Source organism: Humulus lupulus, chromosome 7 (assembly GCF_963169125.1).
Source record: "Humulus lupulus chromosome 7, drHumLupu1.1, whole genome shotgun sequence".
In the NCBI taxonomy this organism is placed as follows: Eukaryota; Viridiplantae; Streptophyta; class Magnoliopsida; order Rosales; family Cannabaceae; genus Humulus; species Humulus lupulus.
The window spans coordinates 130,346,359-130,365,998 of NC_084799.1; the positions used below are offsets into that span (position 1 = coordinate 130,346,359).

A 19,640-nucleotide genomic window follows, 5' to 3' on the forward strand; every position below is an offset into this window, starting at 1 on the left:
CCCCCCCCCCCCCCCCCCCGACATCCTAATCAAGGTCCTAAACCTTATTAGGAAATTTGGGGCATTACAACTATCCCCTCCTTATAGAAATTTCGTCCTCGAAATTTATCTGAACTGCCTGGAATATCAATTCCACACAACTGATCTCAGTTTTCCCCGGTTGTTCCCTCGACCTCACTGTTTCTGTAACATATCTTAACTCAAGGTACAACTTTGTCCCTCAGAATCTTATTCTTCCTGTCTCATATCTGGACTGGCTATTCTTTACAGGATCCCTTAGCCTCAATATCCAGATTCTCATAACTTAACTCATGAGTTTCTTTTAACCCACGTCCTCAGCATGGAAATACATACTACACTGTTCATAACTGACAGTGCCAAAGATAAGGTCGAACCAAAGTCAACCTAACCTGTCCTATGTAGGACTCAAACTGTCATAACAATCTAGGGCTCAACTTGCCCTTAACCTCTCACCCCTTTCCATGGTGATACTTTAAGGAAGATACAATCTTCTACTTGGAACTCCTTGTTCCTACTTTTCCATTTACTCTGAGAAGTGAGCATCCAAGCTCTAACCTCTAGTAACCTCAATGGTCCACTGAACCATCTCATGATCCAGATATAACATCTCACCCATCTCATTCCAATGAATGAGTGACAAACATGCTCTACCATACCTTATCCCATAAGGTACCTTTCCAACACTGGATAACTCTCTCTCTGATTAACACCAATTTGAGGACAATGAACTGTACTGAATCCCATCTATATCCTCATCGCCTTCCTTAACCCCTCCAAGACCTGGAGATAACAATAGAGTCTTCATCTGATAAGATAGATCTTGAATTGCATGAAGGCACACTATCTCTCTCACAAAGAGATCTGAATACTGATCAGCTGTGTTACTTGTTCTTACTGATAGGAATGAACTCACTTGGAATACTGGTCCATAATGACCCAATGCCAACTCATTATCGCCCACTATCCTGGGCAGCCCCATCGTGAAACCCATTGCAATGCTTTTTATTTCCATTATGGAATACTCAAAGACTACAATGTCCTTACCAATTTCTGATGCTCTATCCTAACCTGCTAACAGGTTAAGAATTTTACCACACATTCCATTATGCCCTTCTCCATCTCAGGCCACCACTATAAAGCTTTCAAACTCTAATACACTGTCATGATACCTAAATGAATAAAATAAGAAGAGTAGCACGAGATTCATCTAGAATCTCCCAATTAACCTCAGTGTCCATCGGATCCCAAGTCCGATCCTTATACCATAATAAATTCATACCTGACACTGTTTAATCCTTAGCTAATCCAGATAAGACTTTCCACTCAATCTTTCCTATATGTGGTTCACTTAATCGCCTTTCCTTTTTAATCCTCTCTGAGATAGTAATTTCAAGCATAAAACTGACCACCTGTCCCACCAGAAACTCTACTCTAGTTCTGGTCAGATCCTTTAACCAACATGTTGCATAAGCAATCACTTCTCCCCTGTCACTGAGGTGTCATATCCTCCTACTAATTGATTATGATCTGTAAGAAGACTTAGAACTCTTTCCCAAGGCACCTGTAATATCCTTACCACCCAAGGAAACTCCTGCCCCTAAGGCGTTCCTTTACCTTGGCAAATTTTCGCAGAGAATACACCACAATACCATCGTCTAAGACGATCACAAATCCCATTCAAATAATCCTTTGCACACTCTGATCATCCGATACATAAACACTTAGCATTAAACAAATTCTCAAAACATACTCAGCACTCCCAGTGCTCTTATTTGGTACAAACAATCTTTTGCATATCCTTCTCCCTGATCTCTAGCTGGTACTAACTAGATCCAAGATCCACCTTAGAGAATACCATCTTACTCAATAGTTGAGCCTTTAAATCTTACAACTCTGCTGAGCCATTCAATACAGTGCCCTAAATCTGACTCCATTCCTGGCACTAATCCAATCACCATTCTATCATTTTTATGCAAATACAACCCCGACTAATCCCCTGGAAGTACATTAAGATACTCACAGACTACTCCAGTTTGTCCTGACTCTGTTGGCACAATCTAAGTGGTATCCACCACACTAGCTAAGAATTCTATGCATCCCCCTGCAATAAAACTCTAGCTCTCAATACAGATGTCATCAGCATACCAAATCTATGCACAGTACCAACTGCCACAAGGCTTTCCTCTCTCAAGCCCAAGAGATACTATTCTTTCCTTGCCATTTAAAATTTCCCCACACTTACTTAACCCATCCATATCCATGATCATCTCAAAAATCAATATAACCAACCTTATCATATCAACTGATGAGTCATTTTCATCATAATCCAATTCATCTCTTAAATCACCAATACAGTATCACTTTTCCCATCACAACATAACCATGCAATTTGCATACTAACTTTATGCTTCTCCATATGCAACAAACAAAGGAACAGCATGGCACCAAAACCAGTCAGCATAACTTAAAAATCAGAACTAGAAAACTGACCTGCCACCCCTGAAGAACTAGTCTCAGTCTCAAATTCAGACTGCATTGGAACGAACACTCGAGCTGGAGTCAAGTTGTCCATCCCCTTTTGTTCATCCTCTCTTAGCCTTGGGCAATTCTTCTTGAAATGCACAACCATTTTACATAAGAAACATGTCTTTGCTCGGCATTATCCTAGATGATGCCTCTTGCACCGAGTGCATATTGGACGAATCCTCCAGCTTTCATTCTTGCTTGCTCCAATAAGTGGAGGTATGACCACCTGAGCTCTGTGCTCCCTAGCACTCTTCTTCTCATTTCTTATGCTCTCAATAGCAAGAGCCTTCTTTACCACCTGAGCATAGGTAGAGATTTCATGCACTAGGGCAACTCTAATGCCTCAAGCTATTCCAGGATTCAATCCTTGAATAAACCTTTCCTTTCGAGCTACATCTGTGGGTACCATGTCAAAAGCAAACTTGGCCAACCCATCAAATATGTTAACATACTCAGTTACTGATGCCTTTCCCTGGACGGGATTCAAAAAATCATTCATCTTAGCAGTCTTGGCTACATCACAATAATACTTCTCATTAAATAGCTGCCTAAACTCTTTCTAATCCATCACAGTTGTGTCCCGTGTCTAGGATATCACTTCCCACCACGTCTGGGCATCATCTCGCAATACAAATGTCGCACAGATCACCCTATCGTGACCCACCAGCCTCATATTGTCAAGAATGGAACTGATCATGCCCATCCACTACTCAGCTCTAAATGGATCTAGGCCTCCCTCGAAAACTGGAGGGTAATACTCCTGGAATCTTCCACAGAGAAATTCCCATCTGTTCTCAACCCTAGGCTGAGCCAAAGCTGATGCCACTCCTGGCATAACCAAGGAAGAAGTGTTTCCTGACAGGTTCCACTGTTGCTTTAGACACCTGATCTCTTCCTCATGCCTCTGCAATCTTGATATCAAATCTGTGAACATCCGCTGAAAATTCATAGGAGCAGATGAAGAACTGAAACCCTGGCTGTAACTCCCAGCCTCTGTATAACCACCACCAGGCCTCATTATCTGCCTTGGATATAAACCTGCTGATTGAATCTGCAGTCAATAACTTGACCCATTAATCATGATGAGCATATCAAGAACTTTCCCCACGGGAACAATCTTACCACACCACATTTACAAACCACTTGCAGTGCTAAAAGACATGCACATGGCATTCATACTTCAATCATAATCTCAGCTCTTCCTACATTCATACCTTGCCTCCAACTCCAGCATGCGAATATCACATTTATATATTCATAGAGCAAGTAATCATATGATCGCATTCATAGATATATTCACGGATCATATAATCATATAGTCAAGAGCTAGGCTCTATCAGAATCTCATGCTCCCTAATACAATGTGCAGGTAAAGCAATTACATTCTATTTAAACAGTTAAGCACATAACTACAGAAATAGTTACCATTCCCTGAGTGAAGCTATCTTCAGTGATGAGTGTACATGCCCAGCTTGTCTTCAGGAACCCATAAACCTTGGCAGGCTCTGATACCAAATTGTAATGCCCAACACTCTAGGGACCGTTACGATGCACATTTTAAACAGTGCTAAACTCGCTAACCGAGTCATTTGGCCATAATCGTGTAACTAAGTATGATTAGAAGTTTAGGGATTAAAAATTTCGGTTAAGATATAACGTTTCACTAGAACATTTACTATATACATTGGGATCCCAAAAATATAATTTTAAAGGTCTATTACAAAAAAATATTTACAACCAGCCCATTTAAGCGGCAAAACAGGTTTTAACTCTAGTTCCTCTCCTTCAAACCTCAGCCATGGCGGTCGAGCAGCTGCATATGTACACATCGTCACCTAAGCTCTTCAACTCAAGGATAGTCCAGCTTTCTTTTGCCTTTACCTGCACCACATAGCATCCGTAAGCCGAAGCCCAGAAAGAAAACTCAATATGCTCATGAATAATCATATCATGACATCAAATCATATCTGGCATGCCTAGCAAACATAGCTCTATTCAAGCATGCAAATAAATTCAATTAATGCTGGGGAATCTAGGATAAGAAATCATGCCCTCCTGATTGGATGACTATCAAGTCAATCCTAATCAGATGAGTGATTTAACACTTGAGGTTCTGGTAAACCATACTGAGTGACTAACAAGCAAGTCACCACAAGGCTCAAGACCCAAAGCCATGCAAATGATGATCAGAATGATCATACAGAGCTTATAGCCCTGAACAAATGAGTGAATATCACTTTGAGGTTCTGTTAAACCATAATGAGTGACTGACAAGCAAGTCACTATGGGGCTTAGCACCCATAGCCATGTGACGGATCCGTCACCTGGGATTTCCTGGAATGGCTCTGACCAGATAAGTGATTGATGGGTAAGTCACCAGCTTAAACAGATGAGTGAATGATGGATAAGTCACTAGCTTAAATAGATGAGTGACTGATGGGTAAGTCACTAGCTTAAACAGATGAGTGACTAATGGGTAATTCACCAGCTTAAACAGATGAGTGACTGATGGGTAAGTCACTAGCTTAAACAGATGAGTGACTGATGGGTAAGTCACACAGGGCTCGGCACCCATAGCCATGTGACTAAATAGTCATTGTGGCTCTAAGTAACTAGCCTTTGGCTAGACAAGCGCTTATAGTATTCATCAAACTTGAGGTTGGTCCGGCATTAACGCTCTTCTGAGCCATTTAATGCAGATGTCGATTAGATCTAATCTTTTATCGACTCTGCGTTCATGACGCTTGTACCGTTTCTGGCTCTTAAGTCGGTAACACACGACCAATGCCAAGTCTGAATGGTCAGGGCCATGCACAAGTAAGCAATGCTATGAAACATATATCATATGTCAAATATCCAAATACAGGGCATTCAACATGCTTACTTAACAATTGCTAGCATAATTGGAATCATGCATAAACACAGAGACTCAAGCTCTTAACAGTCTCATATTAAATATTCATGGCATGCCCTAATCACATGTTTCTCGTGCATCACATGCATCACATTTAAACATCCAACATGTCTTAATAATGAACATATACAAGTGAGCAAGATTGCTAAGCATTCAATATGTTATCAATGTTCACATATGGGGTGCAGATTTCTTACCTTTGGTCCAAGCACAAGTTACCAATAAACGAGCCACAAGCACGATCCTTACTCCAAGCCTCTAGTGATAATCTAGTCACAACCATAAATGGTGATCCAATGAGTTCAAGTTCTAAAACCAATCCCGGAACCAAGACCTAGCCTCCAAGACATCAAATCCCACTAAACCGGGTAGTAGGAACGATCCCGAGGCCTAAGGTTTGAGTTCTCCTAACCAAAACATAAATTTTGCCATAAACAGCACCAAGTGTCGCGGCCCCCTATCCAAGCGTCGCGGCCCTCAGGCCAAACAGAACCTCCACCTGCTTCTTCGAGCCTAAGTCGTGGTGCCCAAGAACAGGGTCGCGGTCCAACCTCGTACTAGCCGTTTTTCCCCGTTTTTAACCTTTTAAAACCTTCCAAAACCCTATCCAAACATCTCCAAACTCAAAATCAAAGTTCTCAAACATCCCCATGATCCCAAACAAATAAAACCCAAGTCTTTAACCAATCAAAATCTCATCAAAGCACAAAGTCCAATTCAAGCTTAAAAACTTAAAACTTAAAACTTGAATTACCTCTGATTGAGTTGTTTCCAACTAAATCCTCCAGATAATAAGCTTCTAATATTTCCTAGGATTGCTATGCCTCGATCCTCGCTTGAATCTGAGTCCTAGAACTCAAGTTTCCTTCGAAAATGCGATCGGGAGTCTAAAATGGAACTTTGAGGGAGAGAGAATGTTCTGAACATTCTTTTTATTTCTTAGAAGGTTACTTCAAACTTAAGTAGCCTCAAACAAATCTTAACACTCAGGGGCCCGTAAACACCCCTGGGGACAAAATAGTCAAAACCTCCAGAATTTCCCCCTGATCTTACTAATTCCCAATTTATCACCAAATATTGATTCCCATTACCCAATAACCCAGTAATGCTCTAAATACCCCTTGACTCACTCCGAGTCAAGAACAAATCCCGTTGTGACTTTCCCACTAGCTTACGTCCTATGATCGTTTCGTGCTGAGTAACCCTATCATAACCAAATAATAATACAGCACCACACACATATCACATATATGCCAAATATGCCCGAAATGGCCAAAATATGAAAATCACCCAATTAATCAGAAATGGGTTCACATGCATATTTAATACACCTAAACATGCATATTATCATTAAATAGCATAATAAATCAATTATGGCCTTCCCGGCCACCTAATCAAGGTCCCAAACCTTATTAGGAAATTTGGGGCATTAAAACTATCTAGCTAGCTAAGTAAATATTCTAGGACACTACAATCCTCAAGAAACACATCCAAGAACTCGCGTACCAATTTGGTCTCTCCCGGACCTGCTGGCATAACCCTGGTGGTATCCACCACATTGGCAAGGAAACCTATACAACCTCCCTGCAATAGGTCCCTAGCCCTCAATGCTGATATCATAGGTATGCGGGGTCCATGCACAGCACCCGCGAAAACAAAGGGTTCCTCTCCCTCATGCTCAAAAGTCACCATATTCTTCCTACAATCAATGGTAGCCCCATATCTGGCCAACCAATCCATTCCTAGAATTATATTAAAGTCATCCATACTCAACTCGATCAAGTCTACTAATAGTTCCCTATTATCTTCCATCACAGGCACTGCTCTAATCCATCTCCTAGAAACTACCAGTTCTCTTGTAGGCAGTAAAGCCCCACACCCCTTAGTATAATACTCACTAGGTATACACAATATATCAATCACTTTACTAGAAACAAACAGCATAAGAAGAGCCAACGCTAGAAAGTTAACATGTCACTACCGAGGGACTAGCCTCGGCCTCTGCCTGCGTCAAGGTGAACATTCGAGCTGGATTCAAGCTGTCCACCTTCCCTGATTCCTCTTTCTTTGCTGTTGGGAAGTCCTTCTTGAGGTGTCCCACCACCCTACACACATAACAAGCCTTTGCCTGACATTCGCTCAGATGGCGCCTTCTGCACCTCGTGCCCTCTGGGTAACTTCTCCATGTCTCACCACCTCCTTGGCGGCCACCATGAGCACCCCAACCCCTCCTATCAGGAACAGTAGTGGTCGAAGTGTCAAGGGTCTTCCTTTTCAAGTCACTGAGGCCTCCACCCTTACCAAACCCTGTGTATGGAGGCACCGCCCTGCGAACCTCCCATCTCTCTGCATTCTCCCTCCAAATCTTATTCTCTGCCTCTTTAGCGGTAAGAGCCTTCTCAATAGCCTGGGCATAAGTCGTTCCCCCAGGTACTGTTGTGATTCTCACATCTTGGGCTATCGTAGCATTAAGCCCTCAAATAAATTTTTCATGTCTTACTGCATCAATAGGCACTAAATCTTGTGCAAACTTTGCAAGCCTATCAAACTTCAGGGCATATTCTGTAACTGTCATGCTGCCTTGTACCAACCCAATAAACTCATTCACCTTTGCTGCCCTGACGGCAATGATATAGTATTTCTAACTGGACAGATCTCTAAACCCATCTCAACTCAAAGTAGAACTGTCCCTGGTTTGTGATGCCACCTCCCACCAAATATGGGCATCCCCTCTAAGTATATAGGTGGCATAGGCCACCCTGTCATTACTTTCCACCCTCATAAAATCCAAGATAGAAGTGATCATACTCATCCACTGTTCGGCCTTCGTAGGATCTGGTCCTCCCTCAAATGTTGGAGGATGTTGTCTCCTAAACCGCTCATTGTCTCCCACCTATTCCCAACCTCAAGTGGTTGTACAACTAGTGCCACATTAGGTGGCAAAATAGGTGCAGCACTCCTTGACGTAGCCTACTATCTTAAGAGGCGGGTCTACTCTTCTTGGCTCTGTAACCGGGCTTGCATATCACCAAGTATCTGCTGCCAGTTCTTAGGGACTGGTGGAGATTATTGGCCCTGATCACATCTCTAGCCTTAGACCCTATGTCGGCTAGTCTTATAGATTGCCTTGGAGGCATAGCTATCCAAGTTTATCTGTAATAAACAACTCGACCGTTGGGCAATGATGACAGGTTAACAGTCTTTCCATAGTCCACCATCAAAACTCAAACAGCCAAAAGCAATCAAAATGCAAGCAAGCATTCAAATATCCATTCACATGCAGTAGCAATGCTAATAAGCATGTCTTATAACAATCATACAGCAGTCAAGGGCCAAGCCCTATCAATATCTCATGCTCCCTATTAATCATGCAACAAATCATGTATATTCCATTCAAACATTTAGGCATATAATCACATATATACAATTACCAAACCCTAAGCCAATCTTGTCTTTAGCGGCGAGTGTACATGCCCAGCCAGTCTTCAGGAACCCTTAAACCTAGACGACTTTGATACCAAGTTGTAACGCCCTGGATAACCCAGGCCGTTACACTGTGTATTTTAAAATAGTGCAAGACTTGCTAATCAATTTGTTTAAATAAAAATGTGATCCTAAGGTCAATCAATAGGTTAGGGTTAATAGATTTTGGATATAAACGGTTACTTTTAATTGAAATAGGTGTTTGTTACATGGGGTCCCGAAAATAGGGTTTAAGTGACCATTTACAATCCTCAAAAGTTGTGTACAACCACTAGCCACTCTAATGGAAAAATACAAAATTTAAGGCTCTATCCCTGTTCTATCCCTCGGTTGTTGCGGACGAGTAGCTGACAAAGTACACGTCACCCCCAGAGCTCTCCAACTCATGGTTGGTCCATCTTTCCCTTGCCTTTACCTGCACCATGTAGCACCCGTGAGCCAAGGCCCAGCAAGAAAACCAAAACAGCAAATACATAATCAGTAATAGCATCCAATCAATCATAAGACAGTCATCCAAATGTTCAACAAATCACAGGCATCAAACTAATAACAGCAAACATGTACGATCATAAATATATCTTAATAAATATACAAATGTATAGGGTCGGCGCCTTTAGGCCGAGCCCTCTGTTTACTCAACTGACTCCGACTCGCTTAGGCTGAGTCCATTGTTTATTTAGCTGACCCGGCTCATAGTGACCGAGTCGCGTCCTGTGCGTAAGTCATCAGCCCCGGCTCTCTTAGGCCGTTCATTCTCATATACCATATCGATCATTCAGTCATACAGTACACATACTCAAATATTGGGAATCTCAGTCCCGTTCACAACCATTGAAGGGTGCAGTTTTCTTACCTCGAATTCCGAGCGGAGAATACAAAATGGTCCTGAGCACGAGCCTCAGTTCTGAGCCTTGGCGATAAACCTAGTCACAGTGACCAATGGGTAATCATCAATTTCTAATCCATATAAATATTTAGGAAACATTAGCTAACCACTGGGACCTAGATTTCTACTAAATCGAGTAGTAGAAATCGTCCTGAGCGCTTAGATTCGAACCCCCGAGCCCTTCTAATTCTAAAAAATACAACCTAGGCCAAAATCCCTTGGGCGGGCCGCGACTTGGCCCTAAGGGTCACGGCGCTCCCCCAAGTCAGAGACTCAACCCCCAAGCCTCAGGGGGAGGCAAGCCGCGACTTGCCCCCCCCCCCCTAGTGCCACAACGTGCCTTCAAGACAGGGAGCACACCCAAGGCCTTCTGGGAATGCAGGTCGCGGCGCCCATGAGTTGGGTCGCTGCGCGCCCCCATGTACCAATAATTTCTGGGTTTTCTCCACATTCTTCCGAGCCAAAAACCTCTAAAATTCAACCAAACTCTTAGCCAACTTCATAACCAAATCCAGAATCCTTATCCCCACAATATAAACATCATATCCAACCTTATCAACAATCTATACACTTCCTAACACCCAAAATCAAATAACTTAAACTAAGCCCCATGCAACTCAAACTTCTTAACACAATCTCAGCAAAATTAGAGTATTAGACTAGAACTTTTACCTCAAATTGTAGCCTAGTTTCCCCAACAGTAATCTTGAATGAACTCAGCTTAATCCTTAGGTTCCCAGAGGTGAATTTCCCTAGTTCCAATCTTCAATTCATCAAAATTCCTCGAGCTTAAGGGAGAGAGAGAACCGTGGGTGAGAGGGGGTGAGAATGAGCTGAGAGTCTTCCAAAATCTTCTGGTTATTCCTTAGGATTTTACTGAGTTTATTCCTTTCTTAAACAAAATACTTCTTTGCCCCTCTAAGCTTATTGGTCCACTAAGGGTACTAAGGGGTAAAATGGTCATTCCGCTCCCAGTTCCCTCTAGTTCCTCAAGTGTTCCTACCATTAATCAATTAACCCCGTCATGTCTAATTGATTACCAAGCATTTATTCATTATTTAATAAATCCCAAAATATTTCTCTAAGTTCCCAAAAATATTCCCAGGCTTTCCCTGAGCTGGGTATTAAACCCCGCTGTGACTATTTCGCTACTCCGCTCACTAGAACTGTCTCGAGCCATAAGCTGCAAATATATCTACACAATAATGTGGTCTCAATCACAAATGACATAGAATCACATTTATGCCCTCAACGGGCCAAAATTAAATATATGCCCTTATCAGCAATAAATGGTCCACATGCATATCTAATACTCATAAACATGCATATAATATATCCATATATTCATATTAATCATGCATGCTACGTATTTAACTAATTAAACATACACATAAATCAATTATGCCCTCCCAGCACACTAATCAAGGCGTTAACAGGTTGCTTGAAAAGTCATTGGGGATGTTCCTCAGTCCGTGTGGTATTTTCCAGTAGGTCCAATCATTTTTATGATGAACACAAATCTGAATGAGTGGTTTGAAAGAACGCTTAATGCTCTCAATGAAAGAACCAAACTATTGACGACATTTTTCGTCAACCAAAATTAAACAAGAGCAATTTAGCTTTTATTAATAATCAAGGAAGAAAAGAAAAGAAGAGGTTTTTTACGTGGATCAGTAGTCAAATCTACATAGTCCACGATTCAATATTATTGAGATAATCTGCATTAAAGCCTAAAGGCAATTTCATAGAGCTTGAGTACAAAATTTTTGTGTGAGAAATAATTGACTAAATCCAGGTATTTATAGGCCTGTTTACAGATATTATTTCCCTTATTTTTAGGAAAGTTACTTTAATATCTAATTCAAATTCAAAATACAATCTGATATTTGAAATATCAAATATCCCATGAAAATAAGATTGTTTAAATACGACATTAACCAAGCCCGTAATTAGTTGTGCTATAACTGTCTATTGTCCACTATGTTTGCGCTTTCGAGCCTACATAGTGGTTCGAGTTCATTATCACATTGCTATCATCATCTTTACCTCTTGAGCTTTTGAGGTTGATCTTCGGGACAGACTTCTCTTCGAGCTTACATCTCATGCTGGAACCGAACTAATGATGTAGCTTCTGGATATATATTCATTTGTATAAATGGTCATATTTCCTTTTATTTATATATGTTTGGTCCACATTCTAGCGAGTCTATATTTCGAGATTAGATAAATTTGTCTCAAAATTTGGGGTGTAACAATTTTTTTTTTTTTTTTTAAATTGTGTGGATTACTGATAAAATTATATCTATTTTTTTTTCTTATTCTAAAGTGAGAATAAAAACTATTTGTCTTAATTTGTGTGGATTATTTTGTCTCCATTTTTCAAATTTGCAAAGAGGGACAAAGAGAATATTTGTGTTGGAATAAGCTAATTGCAAGTATGTGATTTCATTATTTGTGTATAATTTGATTTTGTTTTATTAGAAAACATGATTATTGTGCTCTAAAATTCTGATTTAAGTTTATAATTTTTTTTTGAAGAAAAGTGTATGTTTATGAAAATATATCTATTTATTTGTATATATATATTTTTTGTGAATAATAAAGTTAGAAAAATATAGATTTTATTTAGATTATGTATTAATATGATATTTTTTTGTTAAGTTGAAAAAAAAGTATTCCTTGATTATGTTTGAAAAAAAATTAGATTGTTGTCTAATTTTAAAAAAAAAAAGAAGTCAGATTTATGTTTATTCCGATATTTGATTATATGATCTTTTATGGTTCAGTATATAAATATAGATTGGGATTATTTGATTGTTTCTAAATATTCTAAATGTTTTGGGACTATTATTTGAGAATGTTATTTGCAGGTTTTAAATTTTGGAGTAGGTTAAATAACATTGTAAAAAATTTGGTAGACTTATGAACATTAAAACAAATTATAAAAGAATTTTACTAGGATTTATTACAAATGTTTGTTAGACTTAAAAAAATTAATATATAATTCACAATATTAAAAAAAAAACAAGGTGAGTTTTGCTAACACTTTTACTAGTGAGAGTAAAGGTCAGCATTAATTGATGACACATCTTTCTTGATATATATATATATATATATTGCCTTAGGAAAAAGGCCTTTTGTCAGCCGAAAAAAACTCCGGCAAAAGTTCCATTTGCCCTGACAATGGCAAAGCTGATGTCGTTCCGGTATCATGTATGCCGTCACTGATATTTTTGCGGCCAGAAAAAGTGCCACACAAGATTTAAACCCTTTCTTGATGCTTTACATTTTGTGCTTGTAGCATCAAATTTACCAACAACTTTTTCTGGCGCAGTGCCGCTGGCTAAGGCCTTTTGGCCTTTGCCAATTAAAAATGCATGGTTCTTCCCAGCGTAAAAGAGTGCCGAGAAAACCATCAGTATTTGTAGTGAATATAGTGTTAGAGTATTTATTTATATGATATATAGAATCAATTATGTTATAACTAATTGATTTAAATTTATTTAATTAATATTTTATTTATTAACAAATATTCTAATTAATCATGAACTTTATTTGTTTTCCAATTTTATTTGTTGTCTAATTTTATATATCCCAACTGATTGAGAGAATATCTCAATTTGTGGCAGAGATTCTGTATTCTGATGAAATGTCACATCCTATAAATATATAGTTCCGATCCCAAACTCACTGCTCATTCTGTATCTTTCAGTAACTCTATCTAAAAGTGATAGTAAAAGCTTGGAAACATGTGTACTCGTTCTAATTTTTCTTATTTTCTTTTGTATATCTAACGCTTATAGATCGAGATTTTCAATAGCAATGACTGAAGGTACACATATTCCATACTCTAAATTTTATGTACCAATTTGTTTATTCCACATTAAGATTTTTATGCATCTAGATTTGTCACGATCCGAGCCCTAGGCCGTGGCAGATTTGTAATATCCATAACTTGGGTAGTCAAAGGTCAAATTTTGACCCTCGTTGAAAAATAGTCTTTATAAATGATCATTTAATTTATATTAAATCGTACTATAATTATAAGTTAAAACAATGAAATAACTCCTATAATTAGATATAAAAATATTAGTAATAAAAGTATGATCATTTATCATTATACATAAAACAATAATATTCCCACAGTTATGTAATCACCAAATAGTTAAATTTAATAAGTCATACACACCCAAAATAATACTTAGCATCCACCATTCCTCATCCCTAACTATTTTATAACTCATTCAGATATACCGATCATTAGATTCTAAGTCGAATACATATATAAAATGCTCAACAGATAAGACAATGACATGAAATAGAAATAGGCTAAACACATTGGCCCCATCAATAATTCATCTTTTCCACGTTCCCGTCACTAGGCTCCTGGAATGGGAGAGATATGGGTGAGCGTATAAAGCCTAGTAGGAAAACAACTAATAACATAGGGCCCAAAAGTTTAATACAACCCCTTCATGGTTAGCTTTGAAAACAAAACATACATCATCATGTATAAACCAAAATAGAGAAACCACAAATAATCATAAGAGCATATCTACAAGTGCACATCACACCGTCCACTAGATCCCTAGTTCCCGTTACCCACCATAGAAAATCCGACATCCTAAATCAGGTAGCCGGACCTGATAACCACCATAAGGGGGAGGCTCAGAACACTTCATGTATACAGATGCTAGGTCTTTACACCTACAGGTGAGTGGACACCTGATCTACCTATGATGACACAGAGACTAGGTCGTGAAACAACAACGTGCACCAATCATGATCACTATGACTCTCATCGGTATAACCAAATGCATGTAAACATGAAAAGAAATAAACATATTCCCTTTATATTTTAGAAAATTAGGCAGCATAACAACTACATTTGAATAACCCAAAAATCATAACCTGCATAAAATAAGTGAACAAAAATATATATTTGGCACTCAGTGCCCTCAGAACAAATCAGAAAACATGCAGATTAAATTTTCAATTTTTCAAATATTAAAATTGGAATATGTTGAATACAATTTAATACCTGTAAAATAAGTCCAATAGTCTAGTTGAGTCCTTACCTCTTTAGAATTTAATCCGAGCTCAAAGCGACACTCCTAAGCTTATCGATGATCTTAGAATGATCTAGTCTGATTTTTATATCATGTTTTTCCTGCGTGCACCAAATGAGAAAACGATTATCATCATAACATTCCTTATTCAAAATCGTGTCCAATGACATATAATATGACTATATTAAAAATTTCAAATTCCGGAACCTCACCCAAACGGTGTACAATAGCGGTTGGTGGCGGTACCGGAAACATCGACGAATATATGCATGTCATATATCAAAACGATCATCTCGATGAGTACATCATGAAAGTACAGCTCCTGCGCCCAAATGATCCGGTGTTGCCGGAAAATGCTTCCAAAGGAGCGAAGATACCCAAAATCTCGCCGGATAAAAATGACGAGTTGACCGGAATGACTTAGTGAGCGACGATCATTTCACGACACTGATTCCAACGGTACCACCCACTCGACGAACGGTGGTCGGAGTTCGCCGGAAAGTCACTTCAAAGTTTCGACGGCTAAACTTTAGAGTGGCCGTACAGGCGCGTCCTTACTCCGATGATCACCAAACTCTGGGGTTTCCGTCATCGCCGGTCAGAGAAGCTGCAACTCCGGCGCGTGTTGGAAATGGCGCTCCGGCGGTGGTCCGACTGGTTGTGGCCGTGACTGGTTTGGAGAGAAAAGAAAAAGAAAAAGAGAGAAGAAGAAGAGGTTTCGGGGAGAGAGAAGGGAAAAGAAGAAGAAAAAAGAAAAAAAAAACTCAGGTGGGTCCCACCCACAAAAAAAAAAAATTAATACTTCATTTTTTTTTTTTTTTTTGAGTCTCTACAAGATTAATTTTTAATCTAACTTATAGTATTTATCTTATTTTCTATTGAATATGATACTAAAATGGTGAAGTTTGAAGGCTTATTATTTTAGATTTTATTGTGTTTGTTGAGTATATTTTCTGTTTTGGGGTTCGGTCTTAATGGTGTTGGAGTATTTTCCATAAATTTTTATTTTATTTTTGGTATGAGTTAATAATAGTTGCCGTACGTTAACTTTTAGTTACATGCAGTTATTAATATTACTGTCGCAAAAAGTCAACAACAATAGTTAAAAACTATCTCTAATAGAGTTGTTTGGTATAGTGATTCGTAGATGCTTGTGAAATGTTCGATTTTCAACACAATATACTTCTCTTTAGGACTTAAGCGTAAAAGTGTGGATTTGAATGAAGAAAAAAAATTATGACCTAATAAGTGTAATAAATAACAAATAATAATGTGAATTTGAAAATAAAATGTTTTTCTTCTTAAAAAGATTCAAGCAACAAGTCTTAATTATATTTTAATTTAAATGGGACATTATTATTTAATTTAATTATATATAGTGTACGTCTATGGGACTGGTGAAGGTTTGAGGCCTTGATGGGGAAGTTAACATGATCGCAGTGCAGAGGAATTTTGGTCCATGAAATTTGTTAGGTTTAAACTTAAACATTAAAAAAATCAGCTTAAAAGTAGTAATTGATCTCTGCTTTTATTTATAATATATAGTACTAGAACGTAAAAGTTTTTTTTTTTTTTTTTGAAGAAAATGACACAGATATTATTAGATAACTAATAGAGAGACGATGAGAGTAAATATATATAAAAATATTATATATAGGTACATATTTAAAGCAGATCTAGCTAGAAGGCTGTCTTGAGTTCAAATCCTTGGTTAATAAAAGCTCCTGTAACCCAAAGCTTCAAATTTGGCAAATTGATGGGTTCCCGCTGATCACTACACTCTTTAAGTACCTGTTTCCAACATATTATTATTAACGCTTGTATTCAATAGGTAATATATATATATATATTGATCGTAGTAGGTGAAATTAAGGTGTACTAATAATAATGAAAGAAATTGATTAGCTTTCGTACGTTCAAAGTAAAAGTGAGCACAAAAGTATCTGAAACAGTGGCCAAGTTGGAGCTCTGAATATTAAAGTTGGTAAGCGATTCAAGAGCTTTGTAAAGTGATATGCCTGCCCTTTCTCCCTTATTGCACACTACTTTTACATAGAATCCTCTCTCTTCAACTTGAAACATATCCATCTGCATGCCCAATACCCAAATAATATTCATCATCATCATCTTTGCCATATATATGTGTGTATATATAATGACATTAATGAAGATATATATATATAGCTAGCTAGCTCAAGTACCTGAGTTATTATCTTCATCTTGGGAATGGGATGGGAATCGTTGGCTTTGTCATCTTTAATCTTCTTTGAGTTCTCTATTATTGTTGATCCTTGATCTCTTTCTACTTCCGCTAAAGAAGCTTCAAGACTTGCAATCTCAGCTTTTAGCTTCTTGGATTTCGTTTGTAGATCCTGTACATAAAGTACCGCATCTCCAACTATGGATGCCTTATCCATCTGCACACAAATGGTAGAAATATATAAAATTATATTTATAGATAAGTAATTGAATCTACTCTAGATATATACTAGTAGCTATAGTACATAAATAAACGGATATGTTAGTTTTGTTAACCACAAAGAACTAGTGATCAGCTACCGATAACAAATATTTGTCACTTAAATATATTGACACCAATAAACAAATTTAATAGTAGTTTAAATTTACATGGGTAATAATGTCCCACGTGCAAAAAAAGTATTATGTACTGAGGAAAAATAATATTGTAAAATACATACGCGATATATATATATAAATACGGGGTAAAAGCAACGTGCAAGAATTGTACGTTTGTTTAGTTTCAAATAAAGTTGTAAATACTGTCTATAATTTTAATAAAAATCGGTTCACTTTTTAAAATATATATATATATATAATAGAATGAATTAAAATCATAGTGTAGACAGTAGTATACACGTATCAATTATTTTGAGTTTATAATGTTTCTCACAATGTTCTTTATTGGTGAATTTGACGAAGAAAAAAAGCTTCAATCACTTGATAAAAACACAAATTATCATACAAATTTATTAGATAAAAAAAATGATATATATGTCGTCATTATTTTTAAATGAATATGATTTAATTATTTAAATTATCATAAAATATCTTTAAAATATCATATTTTAATTAGTATATTTATTTATTTTTGTTTATGTTTGTTCTAGTTTTTTAATTTGACAGTGACAACAAAATATTATATATTATATGTTTAAAATACTATTAAGTTTAAGTTGAATGAAATTTTATTTAAGTTATAAAATATATAGTTTTATTATTTTTAAATAATTATTATTGTAAAATATTTTAAAAATATCTTATTTTAATTTGTTTAATTATTTATTTTTCTAATTTTATTTAAGTTGAAGATATGTTTACAATCTACCCTTAAATATAAAAATATTTTATTAAAATTAAAAAAAAAAATTAAAAAACGGTTAAAATCAAGAATTTCCTTTATAACACACTTTTATATAGAAAATATATATATATCTATATAGTTATTAATATAGACATATTATTACGCACAACATTATTAATACATACGCCAAAAATTATCATGTACACAGTACACTTCTCATTCTATGATCACGAGTGATTAATTAGTAGTAAAGTATATAGTCACCACGCATACAACAGTAAATAAAAATTTAAACACCACACACATTTTTAATAAGTTTATCTATTTAACTTTATATGTAATCTCATATATACTAGTATATATATAATGTGTGAGCATAATTATATTGGACCGGCCGAAAGCGAAAAAGCACTAATTATTACTTAACTAAGATATACAATATCCTATAAGTTGTTGATAAAAAATATACAATAATATGCACCTTAGTAATGTTAGGAACCAAGGAGCGGAGAGCGTAGAGCTTTTCCTTCATCCTACTTCGTCTCCTCCGCTCGGAGATCAAAGTTCTGGACCGGTCAACTTTTGGCCTTTTCGACGACGCATTTGGGTTTGGGTTAGGCTTTGGCGTTGGCGTTGTTGTGGTTGTGGTTCCAGAGGAATCGTTGCCATCATTTTCTTCATCGTCGTCATCATCATCACCATTACCAACCATATCCACATTGTTCATGATCTTCCCCTCAAAATATTCCGGCATTATTTCTAATATATCAATAAACGACAATGAATTGGGTTCCGACGACACCAACGGAGAGGCGTTGAATCCAAAGACATGATTGTTATCATCGTTTAAAGGATGATCAGTACCACCGAGGAAGTGACGATCAATATTGTTGTGGACGAAATTATTAGAGCCGTTGATGAGGTCGTCACAGCCGAAACTCACAAGAGGGTCATCATTTTCGCCACGAATTAGATCGATGAACTGGTCGAAGTTTGAGTCGCCAATCAAGTCGTGTAACTCTAAATCGTTTATGTTGTTGTTGATGCCCATAATTGGAGTTTGGATCAATTGAATGTTTCATTAATAATCCTATCCCAATTTCGATTGTGAGAGCTGTGCATCTTGTATTTATATAGTAATGTTTAATTTTATTGTAAATAATTAATGTGGAATATATATATATATATATATATTATGATTAATAGTTTTATCTCAAGTCAAGTGTGAACAGAATCAAACGATGAACTTTGTGATGTTCTGTAATGTTTTCTTCTAGTTTTTTAAATTTCATTGGAAGAGTTAACAAGGACAGCTAGCAAAACTAATGGCTTAAAGTAATTCGTCGGTCGAATTTAAATTTTATTGTTATCTATTTTTTTTTTTAAATAACTATATGTTTGATTAGGTGTTGGATTACG

At 37.1% G+C, this 19,640-nt stretch overlaps 1 protein-coding gene and 1 long non-coding RNA gene across 2 annotated transcripts; both read right to left on the reverse strand.

Moving 5' to 3' along the window:
• Nucleotides 1–13,919: 13,919 nt before the first annotated feature.
• Nucleotides 13,920–15,626, reverse strand: LOC133789908 (uncharacterized). Its single transcript, XR_009873779.1, has 3 exons — nt 15,112–15,626; nt 14,909–15,000; nt 13,920–14,216 (listed from the first exon to the last, which is right to left on the reverse strand). It is a non-coding gene; the product is annotated as an uncharacterized LOC133789908 (long non-coding RNA).
• Nucleotides 15,627–16,337: 711 nt separating this feature from the next.
• Nucleotides 16,338–19,302, reverse strand: LOC133789909 (transcription factor FER-LIKE IRON DEFICIENCY-INDUCED TRANSCRIPTION FACTOR-like). Its single transcript, XM_062227577.1, has 4 exons — nt 18,703–19,302; nt 17,101–17,316; nt 16,814–16,987; nt 16,338–16,690 (listed from the first exon to the last, which is right to left on the reverse strand). The coding sequence occupies exons 1-4, from the start codon at nt 19,270–19,272 to the stop codon at nt 16,580–16,582; spliced, it is 1,071 nt and encodes a 356-aa protein (XP_062083561.1). The 5' UTR covers nt 19,273–19,302; the 3' UTR covers nt 16,338–16,579.
• Between the last annotated feature and the right edge of the window lie 338 nt (nt 19,303–19,640).

Coding starts and splice junctions, on each gene's coding strand:
- LOC133789909 (XM_062227577.1), bottom strand. CDS start 19,272: ATGGGCATCAACAACAACATAAACGATTTAGAGTTACACGACTTGATT. Junction 16,988..17,100: donor AGATGAAGATAATAACTCAG/GTACTTGAGCTA, acceptor TTGGGCATGCAG/ATGGATATGTTTCAAGTTGA. Junction 16,691..16,813: donor TGCTCACTTTTACTTTGAAC/GTACGAAAGCTA, acceptor TGTTGGAAACAG/GTACTTAAAGAGTGTAGTGA.